The 24,725-nt window shown below is 40.3% G+C and overlaps 1 protein-coding gene across 1 annotated transcript in view; it reads left to right on the top strand.

Annotated features, from left to right (window-relative positions):
* NUDCD3 (NudC domain containing 3) overlaps window positions 1–16,166 on the top strand; it is a 101,008-nt gene extending 84,842 nt beyond the window's left edge. Inside the window, exons 5-6 of the mRNA XM_034436924.3 lie at window positions 12,697–12,885; window positions 14,109–16,166. Coding sequence (XP_034292815.1) covers window positions 12,697–12,885; window positions 14,109–14,219 — 300 coding nt within the window. The 3' untranslated portion in view covers window positions 14,220–16,166. The remainder of the gene's footprint in view (window positions 1–12,696; window positions 12,886–14,108) is intronic.
* The last annotated feature ends 8,559 nt before the right edge of the window (window positions 16,167–24,725 follow it).

Raw genomic sequence — 24,725 nt, forward strand, 5'->3', positions numbered from 1 at the left:
GACAGCTGGTCATTTGCATCCTTTTAGTGAGTCATTAAGGCCAGCTGGAGGTTTATCTGTGTCATCAGGGTCACCTGAATGGTGCAGATGAGTGTGAAGCCTTCTTGGAACTGTTGAAAGGACTGTGTTGTAGACTGGAGATAGATGATGTCATATCCTTCCCTCTCTGTTGAGAGAGGACTCTTTGACACAGATGGCCTCTTTGATCCCTTTTTCAAACCAGTGGTCCTCTGTCCAAAATGTGGACTTTGCTTTCTTCAAAAGAGTGGCCGTTATCTTTTAAATGCAGATGGACTGCTGAATCTAGTCCTGATATGTTTGTTCTCCTATGTTGTGCCATGCATTTATGAAGTGGTTGTTTACCAAGTAGTTGCACATGGTTCACTGCATTATACTGCATATACCATGTTGCTCAGTTTGTGTCTGGGTGTTTTATCCTTGGGGTGGACAAGCTTCTGCCTTAGTGTATTCTTGGCTTTGAAGTGTGTACATATGTTGCGTTGGCTAAAGATCCTCCTGAGCTTTTCCGATACTTCTGCAATGTATGGAATGACAATGTTGCTTTGTTTATTGACCTCTTTGTTATCTGTTATTGAGGAGCTCCTATAGGGTCTTTTTTGAGATTTGATGAAGGCCCACTTGGGATAGCCACATGTTCTGAGGGCTTCCTTGTTTTAGTTCTTTTTCTTTCCCATCTGTGCTGGTAGGCAGGCCTCCAGCTCGGTGGTGTACGGTTCTGATGACTCCCATTTTGTGCTCCAGTTGGTGGTGGGAATCAAAATGTAAATATTGATCTGTGTGTGGGGGTGGGGGGTGGGGTGGTTCTGTAAACTTCAGTGTTAAGGCTTCTGTCTTCCTTAATGTGTACTGCATAGTCCAGGAAGGCTAGACTATTTTCCTTAACATCTTCCCATGTGCATTTGATGTATCTGTCCACAGAGTTGATATGTTTGGTGAATGCTTCCAATTCCTGTGTTTTGATCTTGACCCAAGTATCGTCCATATACGTATACCAGTGAGTGAGTGGAATTCCTGTGAAGGAGTCTAGGGCTTTGGTTTCTATCTCTTCCATGTAGAGGATACAGGTGAAGCCATGGCGCAGCTGTGTTTTTGTCTGTAGAAACCTTCATTGTATTTAAAATAGCTAGTGATCAAGCAGAGGTCCAGCATGGCACATATGTGGTCTGGATTGAGATTGGTTCTGTCACCTAAGGAGCTGTCTTGTAGCAGTTGTTGTTTCACTACCATGACAGCTTCTGTTGTCGGAATGCAGGTAAAGATGGAAGTCACACCATGGAAACCATGTCTCATCCAGGTCCAGTTTTAGTTTCCAAACCTTGCTGGCGAAGTCCTGTGAATTGTTGATGAGATAGGTAGTGTTGCCAACTAGAGGAGCTAATAAGGTTGTTAGGTGTTTTGTAATGTTGCAGGTGACAGAGTTGATGCTACTAACAATTGGTCTGAGTGGAGTTCCCTCTTTGTGGATTTTAGGGAGTCCATATATGCATGGGATGGCTTCCCCAGGGCAAAGACAGTAATATTGTAGCTTGTCAATGGCATTGTCCTTCAGTAAGTGTTGCAAGAAATCAATGATCTTTTTGTTGTAACTATTGGTGGGATCTCTTTTCAGTATCTGATATGTAGCATGAATTTCAGAAGGTTGTTCATCTTGGCCTTGTAGTCATCTGTGTTCAGGAAGAACACAGATCTATACATTGGGGAAGCAAAGCAACCACTTCATAAACGCATGGCACAACACAGGAGAACAAACCCATCAGGATTAGATTCAGCAGTCCATCTGCATTTAAAAGACAAAGGCCACTCTTTTGAAGACAGCAAAGTCCATATTTTGGACAGAGAGGATCACTGGTTTGAAAGGGGTCAAAGAGGCCATCTATATCAAAATTGAACAGTCCTCTCTCAACAAAGGGGGAGGGATACAACATCATCTATCTCCAGTCTACAACACAGTCCTTTCAACAGTTTCAAGAAGGCTTCACACTCATCTGCACCATTCAGGTGACCCTGATGACACAGATAAACCTCCAGCTAGCCTTAATGACTTGCTAAAAGAATGCAAATGGCCAGCTGTCTGCAAGGAGTATAAATCCTTCCATTCCCCACCATCCAGTCAGAGCTGAAGAAGCTTCTCGGATGAGAAGTGAAACATCTTCAAAGAAAAACCAGAAAGTCCAGTTGCCTCTAGAAAATGCACCTTTGGGACAACCATGACCTGGATGACTGAGAATCTCCATAGACAAAATAGTGGGATGTTATTGGGTTGCAGGTGACTTCCAAGTCATTTATTCATCAGCTTTATGAAGTTCAGAAATTTATGATCAGGCAATTCCTAAAACTAATTGCCATAGCTGCTTTAAAAAGCCAGTTTGGTCTAGTGCAGTGGTTCTCAACCTTCCTAATGCCGCGACCCTTTAATACAGTTCCTCATGTTGTGGTGACCCCCAAACAGGGGTGGGTTCTAAATTTTTTTACTACCGGTTCTGTGGACGTGGCTTATTTTGTGGGCGTGGCTTGGAGGTCATGTGACTGGGTGGGCGTGGCTAGCTGGTCATGTGACCAGGTGGCCATGGCTATGTGTATAGGGACTACTCAGAGGGCTGAAAAAAGTCATTTCTGTCAGGTCCTCGCACTTCTGACCGGTCTTCGCACTTATGACTGGTCATCATTTATGCCCATTGTAGCATTCTTAACAACCGTGTCACTCATTTCACAATTGCTTCTCTTCACCATGGTGACAAGATAGGGCAAAAACGTAAAATGTGAGGACAGTCGTAAGTTCGAGGACTGGTCAAAAGTGCGAGGACCAGTCAGAAATAACTTTTTCAGCCCTCAGAGTAGTCCATATGCATCAAAGGATACAGCAATAGAGAGGGATGAAGGAAGGGAAGGGAAATTAGAGTAGGAGTGAGGGTAAGAGAGGGAGGAAGAGAGGAGGAGAAGGAGAAAGGAAGAGGAAGTAGGGAGGAGAAGAAGAAGGGGAGGAAGAGAAAGTAAGAAGGAAAGAAAAGAGAGAGGTGGTAGGTTTGAGGAGAAAGATTGCTGTACAATAAAAAAGATGAAAGGGAAGAAAGCCAACCCCAAACAAATATAAAGATATTAAGATAAAGAATGAATTGTTAAACTTTAAAGAATAAAAGAGAACAAATATGAATAAATAATAATTAGAAACACACATACAAACATACAATGTATTTTCTTTGAATAGAGTATTTGGCCGGTTCACAAATTTAAACGGTGTTTAGTCATTTCAATTAAATTTACAATTTCTATATTTCCTTTTTGCCATATTTATTCCTCATCTATTTTTGTAAAAAACCAATATTACCCTTCATCCTCATCTCTAATGTTAATCAAATTCAATTTTTCCCTTCTATTCTATATTATACCCCTTCCCATTGTCATCTATTTTTATATCCATCCTCACATTGGTTAATTATGTAATATTACAGTTGTTTAATATAAATTCAACATTTTAATATAAATCAATTAGTTATATAGCTACCTTTTTTGTATATTAATCAATATGAACATGAATATTCCAATTATTTCCATGCAATCCAGTTTCTTACAAATCAATTAATTATATTTACCAATAATAATAAACCAAATAATTTCCCCCCTATATTCCTCCAAACCACAACTTAACCATTTCTGCTTTCAACACAATATACAATTAATAGTATCTCAATTATTACAATTCCCTAGTTAAATAGAGCTTTTTTTTCTTTTGTGTTTTAAAATCTTGAACTCTCCTCTTTTTCCCTAAATTTCCCATTGTTTGCACCTACCTTTTTTGGTGAGGAAAAAGAAAAGAAATCTGCCTGCCTAATTTTCCAACGTTACAGCAAAGCCAACAGCCTGCTTTACTTTCAGTTTCATTTTTCAGCATAGCTAGGGGGGAAAAAATCTGCTCCAGCAAGCAGCAGAGCCCTGAGCAAAACAGCTGAGAGCAAATCAGCTGAGAGTCGGGAGCCAATCTAATCAAGGGCTAATTAGCCTATGCTGAAGCTCCGCGGGCCAATAAAATTACAAAAAAACACCGAACCATTTGTTAAATTGCTGGCTTGCCCGCCCCTTGCCCACCACTATTTATTGGCAATAAATAGTGGTGCGGAGGGGCGGGGCAAGGGGCGGGGCGAAACCGGCAGAATCCCACCACTGGCTATAGGGCGGCCCTTTGAAGCTCCGCGGCAAGAATTTAAACAGTTTTTTTTCCTCTAGCCATCAGCTGGGACTCAGGAGGCAGCAATAGATTGGGAGTGGGCGGGGTAAGCGAACAGCCGGCGATCCAACAGAGCAGAGAGTGAGGGTGAGTGAAGGCGTGGGGGGGGGCGAGAGAGGGCTTTGGCGACCCCTGTGAAATGGCCGTTCGACCCCCAAAGGGGTCGCGACCCCCAGGTTGAGAACCGCTGGTCTAGTGGTTAAGGCACCAGGCTAGAAAGCAAGAGAGCATGAGTCCCACCTTAGTCATGAAAGCCAGCTGGGTGACTTTAGGTCACTCTCTCTCTCTTAGCCCAACTCATCTCATATGGCTGTTGTTGAGGGAAAATAGGAAGAAGAAATTGTGTTGGATACGCTTGCTGCCTTGAGTTATTTGCAAAAATAACAAAGGTGGGATATAAATTAATAAAATTAATTCCTTTTCCCCCCATTGCAAAGTAGTCCTGGTGCTGCTTTCTGATATGGCAAAAACTCTTATGTGGAAGTAAGTGTTAATACAAATCAAGCGTATCTCAGGAGGAAATTATACTTTTGAATTCTTTAATACTGTTCTTCAAAGTCAGCCAATTGGAAGAGTGGTTTTACTTCTGTCTTTGGTTCACATGCACAAAACTCCTGGCCTTATTGGTAATATTTCTCTGTGTGACCCTTCTCCATTACCCTAATTAGCTGTCGGAGAACAGGACTAAAATAGATTCACAGGAGCTGTTTTTAGAACCTGTTCTGGGTGCTGGGCTGAACCATTTTTGTTTCTGCTTTTACTAACACAGTAGCAAGCTGCTTGGATTTTTTTCGACAAACACTCTATTGTTGCTTTTTGGTGGACAATTATAACATGTTTATGTTTTTGGAGAGAAACTCCAAAGGCAAAAGTGGTGAGAATACTCATAATCACAATGGATTGAATGAATAATTGATTTTTAGTGGAAAATATAAGGCTGGAATTTTTCCAGGCAGTTGCCTTGGAAATTCATAAACAGTGTGTCATATTACTGTCATCTTTAGGAACTTGTCTCATGCTTACTATATGTCTGCTTCAAAGGAGTTGATTTGATAGGATGCTTATGGGCAGGATTCGTGAACAAAAATGTTATATGCAAGTTTTGCAGGGAAGGATTTATAATATCCTATGAAATGAGGAAATCAAACACACATTTGAGAAAATGTCTACAGAGCCTTTTGGTTGATGTTGGCCTGGTTCTCTTGGCATTGTGTACAAGTAATCCTCAATTTACAATGGTTCGTTTAATGACCGTTCAAAGTTACAACAGAATTTTTAAGTTACGTAGGACCATTTTTCACACTTATGACTGTTGCAGCACCCCCATGATCACGTGCTCAAAATTCAGGCCCTTGGCAACTGACTCATATTTATGACGGTTGCAGTGTCCTGGGGCCATGTGATCACCTTTTGTAACCTTCTGACAAGCAAAGTCAGTGGGGAAGCCAAATTCACTTAACAACTGTGTTACTAACTTAACAACTGCAGTGATTTACTTAACAATATGGCAAGAAAGGTTGTAAAATAGGGCACTTAACTCAATATATGTCTCACTTAAGAACCGAAATTTTGGGCTCAATTGTGCTTGTAAGTCAAGGACTACCTGTATTCTTCCTCCTGGGTTTTGCAGGCTCCAGTTCAGTTGAATTCTTCCTCCCCTGTAACCTGTAGTTTGGTTTACAAGAGTGTTATATGTGTCTGTGTCTGGGTGTGTTGGACTGCTCATAGTAGCACATAATGACATGCACTATAGAGGAGAAAACAACCCAATGCTCACATTAGAGTAATAGCACTATTAAAATGATCAAAGATGTCAGAGTTCTCTGGAATGTCTTTTTTAAAAAATGTTTAAAGAAAATATACAACCAAATGGAGGGACTGGGAGATGGGAGGCAAAAAAGAAATAGAAATTTAGCATTTGATCAGAACTGTATTCCAGTACAGACTATAGCACAGGGATCTCTATTACGGCAGGAATCTTTATTAGGGTAGGGCTTATATTTTAACTTAGTATTAGAAGTAGAAATTGAACAATTATTAATACTTAAAGAAATAATTTATGTACTTTTGATGTCAGTTATGCATGCATTATATCCTAAATATGTTCCGTTTAGTTTTAGAGTAGATCTCTGAGTTTGTTTTTTCAGGGCCATAGAAAAATTTCCATTTATACTCTCATGTGGCTTTTCTGAGCCTTATGCAAATGTTGAGCTTAACACTGCAAAATTCAAAGAAGTTTATTGATTAAAAAATGGTTGGTTCTGTTTTGTCTGGGAAGCGCCGATTAGATCAATTGTTTTACAAATTTTCATCCATTTCTAATTAGAAGTCCAAATTGAATATTAGCTAGGTAGTGGAGATCAAGTCCAGGTCCCTTCATTAAACATTGTTATGTTGTTGGACTGAGGAAGCATACCTTCCTTGTCTCCCCCCCACCTCCCAAGATATGGATGGCACTCATTCTCCTGGGTCTGATTTCAGGCCTGGGGTTAATGTGCTCGAGAGACACCTGTTTGTGTAGGCTGTCTCAATTTGTATTATGTTTTTAACTGTTTTGCTCATGTATTGGATATTGTGAGTTAGTCAGAGTGTCCTGGTGTGTGGGCAGGCTAAATAAATAAATATAAACAAAGCAACCTACACATCTGCACCTGCTCCTTCAGATGTTTGAAGAATACCTTCTTAAACGCTTAAAACTGAGAGGAGAAGCAGTTAGCCAGATCTAAGGGTGCGAGATGAAAATGGAAGAGTTTGCAAAAATCAGGCTTGTGGCATTTGTGCTGCAGATGGGATGGCGTATTATTTGATTGGAATGGTAACAATACCAGCCTGATTTTTTTCATAGTGTGGCATTGCCAACTTCTTCTCTTGATAATTTTTTTTCTTCTCTCCATTCAATCATGTCCGATTCTCAGAGACTGCCTGGACCAGTTCCTACAGTTTGCTTGTCAGAGGTTTTCAGAAAGTTTTTCATTGCCTCCTTCTAGAACTCAGGATCTCCTGGTTTCTAGCCTGGTACCTTAATCATTACATTTAACTGGCTTTTCTAGACACCCCATCATTATCAGTTATTGTGTGCTTTAATAATAACTCTGAAACTACTGCATGTGCTGTGGTGGCCCTGTGGTTAGATTGCAGTATTGCAGGATAACTGATCATTACCAGGAGTTCGATCCTGACCTGCTCAAGATTAACTCATCCTTCCATCCTTCCAAGGTGGGTAAAATGAGGACCCAGATTGTTGGGGGCAAGATGCTGACTTTGTAAACTGCTTAGAGAGGACTGTAAAGCACTATGAAGTAGTACATAAGTCTAAGTGCTGTTGCTATTGCTACTGTTAAGTTTTTTGAATATAGGAGAGTAGAGCCAAGGCTGTTTTATGGTAAATTGTTTTCATTCTAGATACCAGAAATGACTTGCAGACATGAAGTTTGATAGTGTATAAATCAGCTGAATACTTAGGTGAAAGGTATTGTGACAACTCATATTTGATGAGTCAGATAGCATTTCTTGTATGGCATTTGAATTTTGGAAAAAAATTGCTCTACCAAATTCAGTAGAACACTGCATTGCTCCAAAAGAGCTATTATGTTTTTAAAATCATGAAGTGCTATTGCGTACAGGGAGAGGAAGGTGAAACTATTAGGGATTGCTGTTGTAAGTGTGAAAACTGATCATTTTGTAACTTCGAATGGTCACTAAATGAGCTGTTGTAAATCGAAGAATACCTGTACTTTTTTGCTTAATTGAGCTCACCAGATGTTTAAGAAAAACTGGGCAAGGGGGCAGCCAGCTGAAAGCCCATTGAGAGGAGGCAAGGTATAAACAATTGTCATGCTGACTGAATGCAGAGCTTACGCACCAGAGAATAGGGAAAACAGGAAAATGGGGCTGTGACCTGAAGTGCAACTTTTCTGAATTTCTAGTGGTCTTCAGTGATAAACCCTGCATTTTTTTATTCTGGGTGCTCCAGAAATTGTCATTAATTTCTGGAAACTACCTATTTCCCTGACTTTGCTTCTGCCTTATATGTTAGATATATTTGAGAATCTTCAAACTCATTTTTATTTTCGTTTTCATTTTATTTATTAGCCACCAATGGATTGAATTCATATGATATATTAAGCTATAAATTGTGGCTTACTAACCATAGTGGCTGAATTCATACACGCCTAACTTTCTAAAATGGTGCGTTCCCCTTCTCTTTTTGACAACTGGAAGCCTTCAGTGATTTAGCCTTTTTCTGATTCAACACAAACCTGATAGTTTGTGTTATATGGATCGAGATGCAGTTTCATCTTCATTTACATGGCAAAAAAAGTAATAAGGGCAGTTTTATAGAGTTTGTCAAGTCTGAATATTTTTAACAAAAAGTGTAAACGTGTGGGATTGCATCAGGAATATTCTGCAAATAATCGATAATGTTTTGAGAAGCAAACTATGCCCTAATTTTCATGAGAAACAGTTCTCCTTCACTTTGCATTTCCCCTTACTTTTTGTTTCCTTTTAGATTCCACAGACTTATGATTCTGCTATGCATTAAGCTCTCTGAAACCTTGAGTTTCAACTGGGCACTTGACCAAAGTTATCATCTTTTCTATTGTTAATTAAACAATGTGATCATCAATAATTTCTCCTTCTTGCCGCCAGTGGTATTTGTGACTTCTTGGTTTCTCCCCACAGCCTCCCAAAGAGCAGCTCTCTCTTTCTTGCCACATTGCAAAACAGGCCTGTTTCTTTAATAATTGTATTAATGGTCACAGAATAGAATCTTCTCCTATAGTTGCCCATTAACTATGCAGTCTATTACACATGAAGAGTGGAGATTCAATGTGTAGCCTCCTCCTCCCCCTTCAATCCCTCCTCCTCCTGTTCGCTTTAATCAAACTAAGTTTCTTTCTATATTGTGGATATATGAATCTTCTTTCTTGGTGTATGCAAACCGATTCATTTCATGAGTATGGCTTATCTTAATTTTCCATTCAATATGTGGAATGTGATACTGAAGGGTTTTTTGTTTTGTTTTGTTTTTTACATTACACATCCATTTTATCTTTTTTTTAAAAAAGTTACCCTATAGCAGAGAGCCAATGCATGCTAAGAAATTATATTCCTTCTTGTGCATTACCTGCCTTCATCTATGTTAATCTAAGTAGTTTAAGGAAATTATTTTCCCGTTCTATTATTTTGTAAACATTTCTATGATGTGGGTATCTTTACTGTCCCAGCTGAAAAAGAGGATTTGAAAAATTACTCAATAGGAGAGACATTTCAATTATAGATCCCTTTGAGGAAACCTTTTTTATATTGAGGACTGCATTCTTTTGGATGTATTCTATAAAAGGCTGCATGTTGTTTTATGATGAAGCATCAGAGCTAGGCAGAATAACTGAATAACAGAGTTGGAAGGGACCTTGGAGGCCTTCTAGTCCAACCCCGTGCTCAAGCAGGAGACTATACCATTTCAGACAAATGGCTATCCAGTCTCTTCTTAAAATCTTCCAGTGTTGGAGCACCCAAAACTTCTGGAGGCAAATCATTCCTCTGATTGTTGTTCTAATAGCCAGAAAAATCCTCCCTAGTTCTAGGTTGGTTCTCTCCCTGATCAGTTTTCATCCATTGCTTCTTGTCCTTCCTTCAGGTTCTTTGGAGAATAGGTTGACCCCCTTCTTCTTTGTGGCAATCCCTGAGATATTGGAACACTACTATTGTGTCACCTCTAGTCCTTCTTTTCATTAAACTAGACATACTCAATTCCTGCAACCGTTCTTCGTATGTTTTAGCCTCCAGTTTCCTCTGTTCTTTTTAATATTGTCTTTCCTAGCCTATCAAATAGGAACCATCCTACAAGATCAGGGATGTCAAACTCGAGGCCTGCTAGGTACTTAGATCTGGCCCATGGGGCCATTCTGGAAACAGCAAAGGACCAGGCGCTGATCTACAACCTGGTGACAGCTGGCAGTGTGCTGAAGGAGGCCGTGGCAGCTGAAAATGGAGCTTGGGGGGGCGCCTGCAGCTCTCCCGAGCTCTGTTTTCGCTGGCAGAGTGCTAGCAAAACAAACTACTAGCAAAAGTGGCATTTGATCACAGGGCAAGGAGGCATCAAGAAATGTTTCTGGACTTCCGGTGGCACCGCTGATGTTGCTGGACGCTCTCTCTCGGAGCGCCAGCCCTGTGATCTTGTAAAGCCTCCCTGACAGCGCAAATCAGCTGTCTGGCGGCTGGAAAATCTTTCCCCCAGGAGAAGAGGGAAAGGAGAGTAATCGGATGGGGGTAGAGCTCCCCGAAAGCCCCTGAAATAGTTTTGGGGGCTCAGAGGGTGAGAGCTCCCCAGGAAGTCCAGTGAAACTCCAAGATCCAGGGCGCTTCTGCTTTAAGCAGAAAAAAACGACGCGACCACTTCTGCAATCTTTACTGAGATCTAAGTTGATTATCTATGCAGATGGAGTGAAGACAGGAGAACAGACAATCGCAAGTAACAAACCCTTAATTCCATGCTTAAATTGCTACTTTTTGAAGCTGCTTAAAGGAGTGAAGAAAATGGCGCTTGTGCTTAATAGGGTGTGAAAGTGAAAGTTGACTCTCAATAAAGCTGTTAACACCCAGCATTGTTCAAGGTGGATGGGGAAAAAAAGGCTGGCTTTTTTGAAAGTGATGAAGGCTCACTATTACAAACATCAGTAAATACATAAATATTGATTGAAGATCTCTTTAAAGAAATTTTAGAATCATTTACCTCTGTGTTGGAAAGAATGGAAGGGTTTTTCAACAAGGATTTTATTCAAGTTCGAAACAAAGTTACAAGCGAAGAGACTGTATCGGTATTTCAGTTGCCAAATAATAGTGAGTTGCTGAATGAAGAGGTGAAAGAAACAATCCAGTTTAATGTGCTTTTGGAAAATGGAATAGATGTTTTTCAAATTAAGAAGGAAAGGCTGAGAGGTTTGAAGGAGTGTAACCAGGAAATATTGAGAGAGATTTCTCCAGAGGCTTTGATACAGTCAGTTGGAAAATTGTCAGGAGGTGTTGGGATCTCTAATATAAGAAGGAAGTTTCAAAGTGGAATTTTACAACTTTTTTACAAAAATGGACTCTCAATCGCAGTTAAAGAGGTGTGTTTAATGAAAGGAATTACTTTGCGAAGAGAACAAGATTATAAGGTACAGCAACTTCAGCTGAAAACTCAAGAACTTATAAAAATAAAAGAAGATGGAGGAATAAGACTGAAGAAGAAGGTTCACAAAAAAGTCAGGAAAAAATTGAGATGGAAAAATTACAATCTTTTTGCCTGGGGAGGATAGTAGTAGTGAAAATGAATGACTAGACCTGTATTTAGGGATATGATTTGTTTTGAAAAGTTATGTTATAGTGTAAATGAATGATTTACTTATATTTAGGGACATGATTTGTCTTATATTAAGTAATGTTACGTTTGAATAGTTATGGGCTACTGACCAAACTTTCACTTTTGTCCTGAAGTATATTAACACTAAAGTTATATTTCAAGGAATGCTTTGCTGAAAAATTTATATAAGCTTATAAAGAATGTTTTGTTGAAGAATAAATATAAACTTGTGGGTTATAAGGAAAATATAAATGGTGCAAGGGTTGAGGGAAGGTTTTTACAATATTTTTTATAGATATCAAATAGTGAAGATGTTATTTGATTATAAGCAGTGGATTTGTAGAGAATAAGATGAATAAGTCTATGCAAAGCTATTAAGTAAGGAATGTTTCCAGGAAGAATCAATATGAGTTTATAGGGTAAAAAGTAAAAATAAGGTTTTTACAATATAATTTATTTGAGATTGGTTAAAATATTTTGTTAATGTGTTAATATATGTAAGGGTTGGAGATATGATGGTTAATTGTAATTGGGTTCTGATTGTGCAATGCTGGAAGAAAGAAGACTTGCTTATTATTGAAGAACGGACAAGAATGAAGTTGGATTGATTATTTTCAAGCAATAATTGGTTTAAATGGTTATATTCAGATATGAACAAGGGGAGTTAAAGTGCAAAAGGGAGATAAATCTATAGATAGTTAGCTTATGTTTTTTTATATATGTTTGTTAAATGCTATATCCTGTATTTGCTCTGGGAAGTCCGGGTGGGGGGGAGGGTTGGGGCAGGAGGGGGGAGGAGGGAAGGGAAAATATGTGTAAAATTTTTTAAAACTTTTCAATTAAAAAAAAGAGAGAGAAATGTTTCCCTTTTTGCGTTTGCATTTCCATGGCCACCCAAGCCACGGCCACCTGGCATCAGACACAACCCTGATGCAGCCCTCAATGAAATCGAATTTGACACCTCTGTACAAGATGAAACTTCTACAGGGCACCAGGTTGAAGAAAGTTGTTTCAGAGTCCCAGGCTGTAATGGCACCAAGGACCTCCTCCTCTTTGATTGTCGCTATCTGCTTCAATCTCAGCTAATGTTGTTTCTGTCTTTTCCTAGATTAACCTCAGCAAAGTAGGTGAATACTGGTGGAGTGCCATTTTGGAAGGCGAAGAACAGATCGACATTGATAAAATCAATAAGGAGCGTTCTATGGCCACGGTGGACGAAGAGGAACATGCAGTGCTGGACAGACTGTCTTTTGATTATCATCAGAAACTTCAAGGCAAACCCCAGAGCCATGAAATGGTACGTTTCATAAAACTCCACTGCCCTATGTTAAAGTGGAAAAATAATTATGGTTTGCTGATTGTTCCTTGTTGCTATTGGAGATGGTTCTTTTCTTTAAAAAAAGAATACTTAATATTGGGTCTTACCATTAGGACCATTCCTAATGGTCCCAATCTACCATTCTAGGTTGGTTTTTTAGCTGAACTACTAAATAAAATCGATATTTGGTGGTGTTCTTTCTTAAAGGGCTATTAGAGGGTAAACTCAGTTCATAGCGCTCTATGTGAACTACCAGGATGTATCTAGCTTTCATCCTGCAAACTAGCTGAATTCATCAATCAAACAAAATCTTTTGTAGGAACTAAACATTTTTTCATCTTGGTAAATTAAAAAATGGAAACCACTGTTTAAAAAACAGCCACCTGTAAATAGAGGAACACTCCTGAGCATAACCTACAGATACAAGATCCCATTCACATTATTTACCGAAAGTAACAACGTTCTCTTGTACTTTCATCCTAAACCATGATGTATTATGATGGGAATGAACTTTATGTCTCCTTGCTCCTTTATGCTGTGCTCTTCCTGGTATAACTGCAAATTCATATGCATTTTGGTTTCCATTAGATGTGGCCATATTGGCCAATCTGTACTACTGTACTATTTAACTTCCAGATATGCTTTATCAAACCGTTGCCATCAACTATTAAGAATAATCACAGTTTGGGAAGGGGGAGGTATACCTTGTCTATTCCAACCTGCACTTTCTCAACATATTGGACCTTCAACTTCCAAAATTCCCAACCATCACGATCAAAACCATCTTCAAGGTATAATTCTATTTTAGTTGAAATTTTGGGAAATGCAGTCCCCAATGTCTGGAAAGTTCCAGGTAGGGAAAATTGCACTAAACTGTTGAAAACTCTTAAACACTCTAACTGAAGGCTGTACTAATGGGTTTGTAGTGATATTCATGGCTTTCACCCCATCAGAATAAAACCATGGGCTGACATTAACTTGAATTGATTTGGTTTCCTCAAATAGTTTAAATATCTGTCTGCAATCCCTTGAAAATGCCTGTCCTGTAATTTAAACCGGGGTACCCAGCCTTGGCAACTTTAAGACCTGTGGATTTCAATTCCCCGAATTCTCCAGAGAGTCCTGATTTAAAGTATGGGCATTGGGCCACCCTTGCAAAGATAAATTCATCTCTTGAGCTTTTGCCTCTGCCCTGTTTTCAGAAAGTCCATGAGATGCTGAAGAAGGGCTGGGATGCGGAAGGCTCTCCATTCCGAGGGCAGAAGTTCGACCCTTCCATGTTCAACATCTCTCCGGGGAACATGCATTTTTGATGGTAGCAGCAAGTGAGGAGGAGGAGGAGAACATCGTGGCCTTCATCCTTGACACGAACCCGATGCTACTGCCAGACTCTTGCATCTGGTGCAAGAAGGGTCTCTTGTTGTCCCTGCTTGTTCTTTGGGGCTTGTTTGTAAAATGACAAGATTGTTAAAAAATGATTGGCATGTGTGGGCTTGCTTTTGGGGAGGGGGCAGAGAGGGAATTGAAGTGGGAACGTGGGTGTAAGTCCTTCCCTCTAGCTCCAGGTTAGTGCTTTTGATATTTATGTGGGGAAAACCTAGCAAAAGCAGCATTACGTACTGTGTCACCACGGCAACCAGCAGCTGCTGGTAGCATTTCCTTGTCTCCTTAATGGATTCATTTGTTGCTTAGGGGGGTGGGGGTGGGAAGAAGAGGAGAGCTTGGTTGAAGGTATTCCTCCTCCCCTTTTCAGAAATAGATGCAGCTGGGTGAAATGGTGACAACTTCTCACTGGCTTCCTTGAAACCGCCTCCTGTGTGTGTGTGTCTGTCTCCCCGCTCTCCAGCTTTTAGGGAACCCAAACTCCTCAGTGTGCTGGGCAGCGACAACAATCTGCAATCAGTGTCATTTGAGCATGATCTAAATTGTGGGTTTGGTCCTTGAGACCCAAGGAGTGGGAGGGGAACATTGGAGGATCAGGCAAGTCTGTGGAAACGAGCCAGTCCAGAAGGCAACACTTGCACCAGCGTTTCTATGACGGCCTATGAAGCCTGGCCAACAAATAACCATATGAAAGAGGGCACACTTACAGGTTCTTCATGCTGTGGTTTTGCTTGTGTTTGTGATTTAGAGATCACAGAACCTCAGAAAACTGCAGCTCTCTCCCTCTGTGTCTCTCCCCCTCTCCCTCCCTCCCTCTCCTCCCCGCCACTCTCTCCAAATGCTCTAGCCAGGAAGCTTTCTGAGCTCATAGCCCCATTGTCCTCATTTCCCCACCTATGATTATATGAAGTGCATAATTGTATTTTATGCATTTCTGGGATTTTTATCAACAGGAGATGGGGTAATCAGGACCATCTGGCAGAGGTTTTAAGAGCCCTTTTTGTATAGAGCGATCCCAACAAAATTAGCCTCCCTCCCCCCAGCTGCTATTTGCCCCAGAAAGAAAACTGCTATTAAGGCCAATGGTAATTTTCCTCCTAGGGCAGAGCAATTTCCATATGTATGTATGTATGCATGCATGTGGCCATTGTGATTATCTTCTTTATAACTCTTTTTTTAAAAAAAATCAAACAAGGAAAAGTCGCCCTCCTATAGCTGGATAGGCTATGTCCTTTTAGGGACCTTTTAACTAGTTCCACACTTGTGACATTACATAAGAACCCTCTACTGTGTACATAATAAGAAATAAAGAGATGGTACATTTTCATTGGTCCATTTATAACAAAAGCCCCAACCCTGTCAAAATATTAAAAACACACTTTAAGGGAGTTGAATCTGTAAACAGGCTTCTCAGAAACTAAGAGTTGTCTCTTCTGTCCTGAAGGGGAGGGGGTCCACGGATAGAATACATGCTGTTTGGGGGCTCAGTTTCCCTGAGTGAATTATAATTCTGACAACAAAGTCTGTATAACAATGGCAAAGTCTAATTTCACAGAAGATGTGTCCATCCAGAAGGTGTTCCACCCTGTGAAAGCTGGGCACAGAATTGACAAGATTTGCTTTTTCAGAGGTGATCTTTTCATCTTCCAGCAAGCTGATAGACAATTGAAGAAAAGAAAAAATAGAATGACGATGTCATCTAAGGAACCAGAAAGCAACATATAATGTCAAAAAATATGGATGAATATGGATGTAGAGAATGTGGGTTGATTGGAAACATGTTGATTGTTACCTGTATCATTTTAGACTATGACTGAGTAAAATACTGAAACTGCACAAAACATCCCATTAAAACATAAGACTGGCTTAGAGACAAATGTATTCATTAGGTCTGTCTCTGTGTGTAGGTTGGCTAATGAGCCATCAATGGTTTGATTCGCCAACCTTGGCATAACATGCTAAGGGTTCTAGTAAGAAATGAGAGAACATAGCCATGGTTTATTTTTAGTGTGTTGACAGCATCATTCCTGAATTCTGCTAGCAGATGAAGCCAGGGTCATCTTGTTGGATATACGTCCAGGATGAGAGAGACAATGAACTGTTGAATCACCTCTTATGGCTTACAGCAGGGGTGTCAAACTCGCATCGTCACAGTGTTGTCATATGACTTTTTTCTCCTTCGCTAAACTGGGCGTGGCCAACACGTGACGCATCTGGCCCACGGGCTGGGAGTTTGACAGCCCTGGCTTACAGGAACACCCTGTTGAATCACCCTGTGGTTCAAATAGAGAGAATATTGGTCCTTGGATTGCTCTGGTTTTTGCAGTGGGGAAGCATCTCATCCCTTTTTGAGAAACATAGTTAAGTAAAAAAACAATGTGAGCTTTGGGAAGTGACCTAGGCAAGACCTTGGCATTCCACTCACAAGAGACCGAGTGCTGTGGCCATGATGGCAAGGCAGTACCCAAGAACCATTACCTTGGCAGAGAGCAGCCATTCTGCTACATGCTTTTTGGTGTATTTCATGCCCCCAGGACAGCAGCTGCTATGCCACAAAAGCAGGCAAACGTTCAGCTGTTTGGGCAGGGCTGGAATCCCAGTCCCACATGTGCAAGGCGAAGGCTTCTTTGATGTGAGCCTGCACTTGCTTCAGAAGATGGTATTTTGATAATGCAGATAATGCATTTTGTTCAGTAGTGGCCATTCCTCTGCAATCCAAGTTCTGAGGAAACGACAGTGGTATGTTGGTTGTAGAAAGTAGGCCTGGGTAATTTTGCATTCTGGATTTTTAAATATGTTTTTTCCTGCAAAAAATGAGCTTTTAACATTATAGCCATTTTCTGGTGAATGGGGTAGGTCCTTACTCATGTATTCCATCCATTATATTCCATGGCCCTTGTAGGTTTCCTAGATGCACAGATGAATGCCCGTGTCCCAAACAGTACCTAGTGTTAGACCAGCTTCCTTTAAGCAATCAGTATAACTTACAGTACATTTGTTATTCTAGTGCCTAATTTTTTTTTCCTTAAAGGAAAAGAGCTAAAGAGTTGAGGACTCAACTGCCTGTAAGTGCTTCTCTGTTTTTACATAATTTATTATTTCTAAAGCACCTAAAATCAACCACGGAACAGCTTTTGAGGTTTGTCCAAAGTGCTGTGGGTGGTTCCTAGGAGCACATTATTCTGAAAAACTTCACAAGACCTGCTACTGATTAGTATTTTGTCCCCTGTCCACCCACACATTTCATTGTTGAAAAAAGCCCCTGGATCTTAGAAATAATGTTTGTGAGTTTGAGTTTTTGTAGAAATGCATCACTTCTGGTTCCAGTGTGTTTGAGGGTGACTCTCTTAACAAGTCTGAAGTAGGATAATTCAAAAGGGAGGACAGTTCTCTAGGAGAAATGCATCCTCCTCCTCTTGGAAATAAAAACTCATGGGTTCAGTTCACTAAACAAAGCAATCCAGCAGCTTGGTTAAATTTCCAGCTAAGAAAAAAACCCCAGGAATTAGCTGATCATTTTGGTGAGTCCGTATAATGGCCGTTCACAGAACGTAAATTATCAAACCTTTTCCAAGAATTGTTTGTCACCGTATAGATTTGTAGCAATACATTTTGGCAAAATAGGAACAGAAGAGGACGTACTAAAAAAAACTCAGTGATAATATCGATTCGATTTTAGTCCACAGGTATTCTAGGAAGAAAAATAATATGAAGGCAGAAGATATCCTGTCCCACGGAATATCTTCTGCCCAAATAATGCACAGTTATTGAATCAGGAGTAGGGTGGGGAAGTGGGAAGAATCTAAACTATACAAGAAAGTGGAGCCTTTGAAGAAGTGTGATTTTATTTTTAATATATCTAATCTTCAACCCAACAACAGTATTGTATAGAGTCAGGTCACTTGGCATTCATTTGGTTTGAGATTGCACTGAACTTAGCTTTCTGCTAGGAGAAGATAGCCTCCAGGATATTTAGTTTTTAGAAAAAATGCCTCTGCTTATTCTGCATCCATTCTGTGTTTTGAATGGACAGGCTTACTTTCTTTTGTCATCAAAGGGACATCCAGACCAAGCCTGTATGTAAAGAATTAAAAAGCTAAAGTTTTACATGCCTTATATGATTTATAAAGATGCAATACTTCAAACAATTGCTACTTACTTCTCGGCCTCATCAGCTTTGATGACAGAGTTCCATAATCCAGTTAAATATTTCAGCAATTGTTTTTAAGATACTGGTGATCTATTTTTTTACAGTTGTTCATAGAAATTGTGATTGTTTTAACCCAAGACCTGTCCATCAAAATGCAAAAACAATAGCATGACTCAACAATTGCAAAACACAATACTGGAAGTGAATAACATTCTCATTCTCTGGGTATTGTATTAATGTCATAGGTACTTTACCCAGTAATTAGTTTTACTGCTATCATCTCTCTAAATTTAGTCAAAAGTGCTGATAATACTGTTAAATTAACTTAAACAGATTCAACAACACTTCTAAGTAAAGTGGTTTATAATATTGTGAATATGTAGACTCGACCTTCATAACACATAAGCCACAGTTTATTTGACCACAGTTTACTGAGGGAATAAAACTAACAGGGGTTACCCAACTTACAAATCTATAAGCCCTGGTTTGCAAAGTATATTTATAATTTCAGTTTCTAAGGCCACCCACTCACCAACGACTGAACAACTTGGGAGTAAAAACAGCACTACATTAAAAGCATTGAAAATACATTTTGCTTTAATGCAACATGTGAGCCATGGTTCATCTCTCAGTTCAGAAGAAGTGTTAGAAATATTAAGAAAGGACAAGTGAGAAAATAAGCGAACACATCCGTTTTGTGTCAAAAGAAATGCAGAGAGATGAGGCAGGAAAGGGATTCAAACACATCAATCTTGATCTAACTTTCTAGAGTTAGCCTTGCCCTTAAGACTATCCCAATAAGCTTGTTTGTGCCCCAAACCATACATGAAAGAAAATCATGCCTTTAATATTAAGATTAATTTCATTGGACATTGGGAGAATGAGCTACTTTCTAAAATGGAATTTATAAAAACAGCATCCTGAATTAAGATCTGTATATACTGGAGAGAAAAAGGTCTGGTTCAGATGACAGATCATATTAAGGTTTAACTATGTTTAATAAATAACAACTGGCAGGGTTTATATTGTATGCTACCCTTAGACATGATTTGCAAAAAGTAATCTTGGGTTTTACCCAAACCAAACCACATTATGGCTTAGCATAGAACTGAATTCATGGAAATGGTCCTTCAAAACACCAAAACCTAGACAAGGTGGAAGCATTCAGTTTGCTTGGAAAGCAGGAGGTGTGAACAGGTGAGGGAGGATATCATTTCCCTCACTGACTGAAAAGGGGAAAAATTGTTCCCAAAGGTTTTCTCCCCCACCAAATGAAATGGGTTGGATCATTTCTCACATTCAGCCTGTGCTTTGCCACCCTAGTTAGCTTACACCCAGCTGCACCACTACTTCCCAGAGCCTTACATGATGATAATTCCTTTATGGTTAGAATAAAAATATCTGTTAGCAAGATGCAGCCCCCACATACGCCCACGGTGCCCATGGCAACAGGCAGACATGGGCAGGCAACGATGCTGGGGGACTTAGTTTGCATGGGCTCAGGGGGTGCCATCATCTGCTCTGAAGAAATCTTAAAACTCAGGAATCCATTCTCCGCTCCTGCTTTATGCTCTGCAGGGCGGGTTCAAAGAGAATTGACTCCACTTTCCCAAGGAGTGCTCTGTTTGAGCAGTGGGATGATCCAACTCGCAATTCCCTATCCCCCTGCCTTATACTGCATGTCATCAGCATAAGATGCTTAGCAAAAGTGAGGACCCATGCTTCTGCCTGTTGTGCAATGCCTTTGTCGCCTGGCCTCATGAAAACTAGCAAGGTGGGATGGGCAGGTAAAGGATTGTCATTTCTTTAACTGACTGAGGCCAAGCTTGGACTCCCAATCACCGTCTTAGAAAGCAAAACAAAACAGCAATACTGATTTGCTGGCTACTTTTCCATCCTGGTTCTTTGGCTTATTTGAAGGGCATATTGATTTTATTGTACGAATGAATTGTCCAGAGCTGTTGGCTCTGTAAACACCTTTCAACTGTTTGTGGTCTGGGTTGTACAGTACTAAAGGAATTTAAGAAGCTACTTTAGAAGGATCAAGTTATTATTCCAGCTTGGCTAATATTGACCACTTACCAGCAGCAGTTGTCCAGCAGCTGTCAGTGGGGAATGCTTCCATCATCTGATGCCTGGTCTGTTCATCTGGAGATGAAGATTGCATTGGCACCTGCCGTAGCATAATGCTAACGTTCCTTGATTGGATGAGTTCCCGATCTTGCTGCAGAAACCCATGGGAACAAGCCAGGGTCTTATTTATGGTTGTACCAATAATCTCTGCCACATGCTGATTTATTTTCTTGGTTTGTTTCAGAGCCTCTTATGCAAATCACTCTAAGAAATGAGCTCCTTCTCAAGGGCAGGGACATCTCATAAAATCTGAAAAATCTGCCCTGTGCTTGATGGTATGGAGTAGATCATAGCTCTGGTACTAATTTCTAGGTCTGGCTACCAACAAGCTGAACCATGATGTGACCTGGTTGGATTAACATGCGTTGTGTTAACAAGTTATCCCAAAGGTGCTTTTTCAAAAGGCAACTGGACTTTGTTTTTGCTTAAAGACATTTCGCTTCTCATCCAAGAAGCATCTTTAGAACTGACCTGGATGACTGAGAATCTCCATAGACAGTTAGCAAGTTATGTGAACCACATTTTATGGGTTAGTAGGGGGAACCTGTAACTCATACCATGACTGGTGAAAGCTGGCTGTTCGGTTCACTGCATTTGAAGGGAAAACACATGCAAATGTAAGCAAATGGGGAGTTAAGTAGGGTTTTTGACTGTGTAAAGATGGCTTCTTTCTGGCTTAACTTGTGGAAGCTCACCCTCGCTTATAAAGTGTGGAAGCACGTATCACTTATCTTCCCTTGCCTTAAACGTCAGAGGCCTCATTTTGCTCATATTATAGTACATCTTAGTTCTTTTGATCCTGTGAAATGTAGTCACTGAACAAGCCACAAAATACTGACGTGGACTTCTGCTTCAGGTTTGAGTCAATCAGAAGCGCTACTATCCAAAGTCTATCATTGTGGGAGTATGGAACCTTGCTTGATTGCTGAACCCACTCAGAATGTTTAAAAAATGGTGCACACATGTTCACACAATGACTGCCAAACAGTTGCTTTCAAGAGATGGTAAAAATGATCCCTGCCACCTGAAGGGCACCCATAGGAAGGGTGGGATTTAAAAAAATAAGTTAGCACCTACAACCATCTGATTTAATCATATCAGTGGTGAATGCCATCTTAATATGTATATTTAGTCTTCTTGTGGGGGGGAGGGGCTACAATCATCCAATTGTACTTGCCACCTTATTTGTTTGACCAGCCCTGTGGATATGTCTGTCTGCAGTCCCTTCTCTAGACAAGGACAGAAAAGCATGTTATTCCATTTCCATTTACTTTTGTGTTTTTAAATTTTTTATAGGCAAGTGGGAACATTTCCAAAGTGTTGGGATGTAGAAAATAGTCTCATTTTCTAAGAGACCTGTCAGGTCTCCATGGGCCTGACAGACTCTTGGAGTAAAAGTGTTGCTGAAGGCATCTGCTTTGCTTTGAAACAAGTCAGTTCCCATGAAATAATATTTTCATGAAAAGAATATTTTTGTCAGGAGAAGAAAACTTCATGGCAACCCTTTCCTACCTGATCCATATCTTGCCTGTCTCCAAAATGTTTCCTGCTGCCATGAAGTTTTACGATTTCTTCTTGAACTGCTTAAGCTTCCTTCCACTCTCTGTTTCTCTAAAATATTTTTGTACTTCCATAGACCTTGGGGTTTTCCTGGCTACAGATCATTTACTTCATTCTGAAGGTGCTTTGAGATAATATAGTCAATCCTCAAAGAATGGTTGAGTTGAGCATTTGAGGCTAAAACAGAGTTGGCTACTTTGTAATGGTACGCTGTGGGAACCCACCCAGTATGGTTAATGCATGATTCCATGCCCTATGATTCCAGTGAGTTAATAAACCATGTTTCACCTACAGTTGAAACTCGAAAAATTAGAATATCAGCCAAAAGTTCATTTATTTCAGTAATGCAACTTAAAAGATGAAACTAATATATGAGATAGACTCATTACATGCAAAGCGAGATAGTTCAAACCTTGATTTGTCATACTTTTGATGATTATGGCTTACAGTTCATGAAAACCCCAAATTCACAATCTCAGAAAATTAGAATATTGTGAAAAGGTTCAATATTCTAGGCTCAAAGTGTCCCACTCTAATCAGCTAATTAAGCCATAACACCTGCAAAGGGTTCCTGAGCCTTTAAATGGTCTCTCAGTCTGGTTCAGTAGGAATCACAATCATGGGAAAGACTGCTGACCTGACAGTTCTGCAGAAAACCATCATTGACACCCTCCATAAGGAGGGAAAGCCTCAAAAGGTAATTGCAAAAGAAGTTGGATGTTCCCAAAGTGCTGTATCAAAGCACATTAATAGAAAGTTATGTGGAAGGGAAAAGTGTGGAAGAAAAAGGTGCACAAGCAGCCTGGAGAGGATTGTCAGGAAAAGGCCATTCAAAAGTGTTGGGGACTTTCACAAGGAGTGGACTGAGGCTGGAGTCAGTGCATCAAGAACCACCACACACAGACAGATCCTGGACATGGGCTTCAAATGTCGTATCCCTCTTGTCAAGCCACTCCTAAACAACAAATAATGTCAGAAGTGTCTTACTTGGGCTAAAGAAAAAAAGGACTGGTCTGTTGCTCAGTGGTCCAAAGTCCTCTTTTCTGATGAGAGCAACTTTTGCATCTCATTTGGAAACCAAGGACCCAGAGTCTGGAGGAAGAATGGAGAGGCACAGACTGCAAGATGCTTGAAATCCAGTGTGAAGTTTCCACAGTCTGTGTTGATTTGGGGAGCCATGTCATCTGCTGGTGTTGGTCCACGGTGCTTCATTAAGTCCACAGTCAACACAGCCGTCTACCAGGAGATTTTTGGAGCACTTCATGCTTCCTTCTGCAGACAAGCTTTATGGGGATGCTGACTTTTCCAGCAGGACTTGGCACCTGCCCAAAAGTACCAAAACCTGGTTCAATGACTATGGGATTACTGTGCTTGATTGGCCAGCAAACTCGCCTGACCTGAACCCCATAGAGAATCTATGGGGCATTGCCAAGAGAAAGATGAGAGACATGAGACCGAACAATGCAGAAGAGCTGAAGGCCGCTATTGAAGCATCCTGGTCTTCCATAACACCTCAGCAGTACCACAGGCTGATAGCATCCATGCCACGCCACATTGAGGCAGTAATAGATGCAAAAGGGGCCCAAACCAAGTACTGAGTACATATGCATGTTTATACTTTTCAGAGGTCCGATATTGTTCTATATACAATCCTTGTTTTATTGATTTCATGTAATATTCTAATTTTTTGAAATTGTGAATTTGGGGTTTTCATGAGCTGTAAGCCATAATCATCAAAAATATGACAAATCAAGGCTTGAACTATCTCACTTTGCATGTAATGAGTCTATCTCATATATTAGTTTCACCTTTTAAGTTGCATTACTGAAATCAATGAACTTTTGCATGATATTCTAATTTTTCGAGTTTCACCTGTATATCTGAGTATAGCCAATGGATTGGCTGTTCTGTGGAAGTACCTGAGGAGCTACTGAAATCTAACTTTGTGAAGAGGGAGGGAGGGAAGGAGGGAGAGAGAGAGCATCTAGCCATCATCTGTCTGTCTGCCTGCCTGCCTGCCTGCCTATCTGTTTTGTCTGTAGGCTCATCTTAGAACACAACCCTGGGCAGCTAACAACAAAAAAACCCCATAAAACCAAGGGCATACATGAATTCAGTTCACGTGAATAGTTTTAAGAGGCAATGTGTGTGCAAACCTAGAATATGGACTGAGTGAATGATGGCTTATTTAATAATGGGTTAGTATGTTGTGTGACAAACCAGCATGTTGCAATAAACATGAAGAATCAGATTCAGGTAGTCCTTGACTTACAACTACAAACTGGGACCGGAACTTCTGTCACTAAACAAAGTGGTCATTAAATGAGTCATGCCCAATTTTACCACCTTTTTTGCTGTGGGTTGTTAAGTGAGTCACTATGGACATAAAGCAAATCTGTCTTCTCCCATTGACTTTGCTTGTCAGAAGCCACCTTGAGTCACCATGTGCGAGTAGGCGGCAATATAAATTTTCCAAATAAATAAAATAGTCACAAATGGGGATCACATGGCCCAGGACCCTGCAATCGTTCTAAATGCATGCTGGTTGCTCAGCACCTGTATTTTGCTGGGCAGGGATGCTATGAGGATTGGA

This window comes from Pantherophis guttatus, chromosome 9, assembly GCF_059756535.1.
Source record: "Pantherophis guttatus breed Tessera chromosome 9, ASM5975653v1, whole genome shotgun sequence".
Classification (NCBI taxonomy): domain Eukaryota; kingdom Metazoa; phylum Chordata; class Lepidosauria; order Squamata; family Colubridae; genus Pantherophis; species Pantherophis guttatus.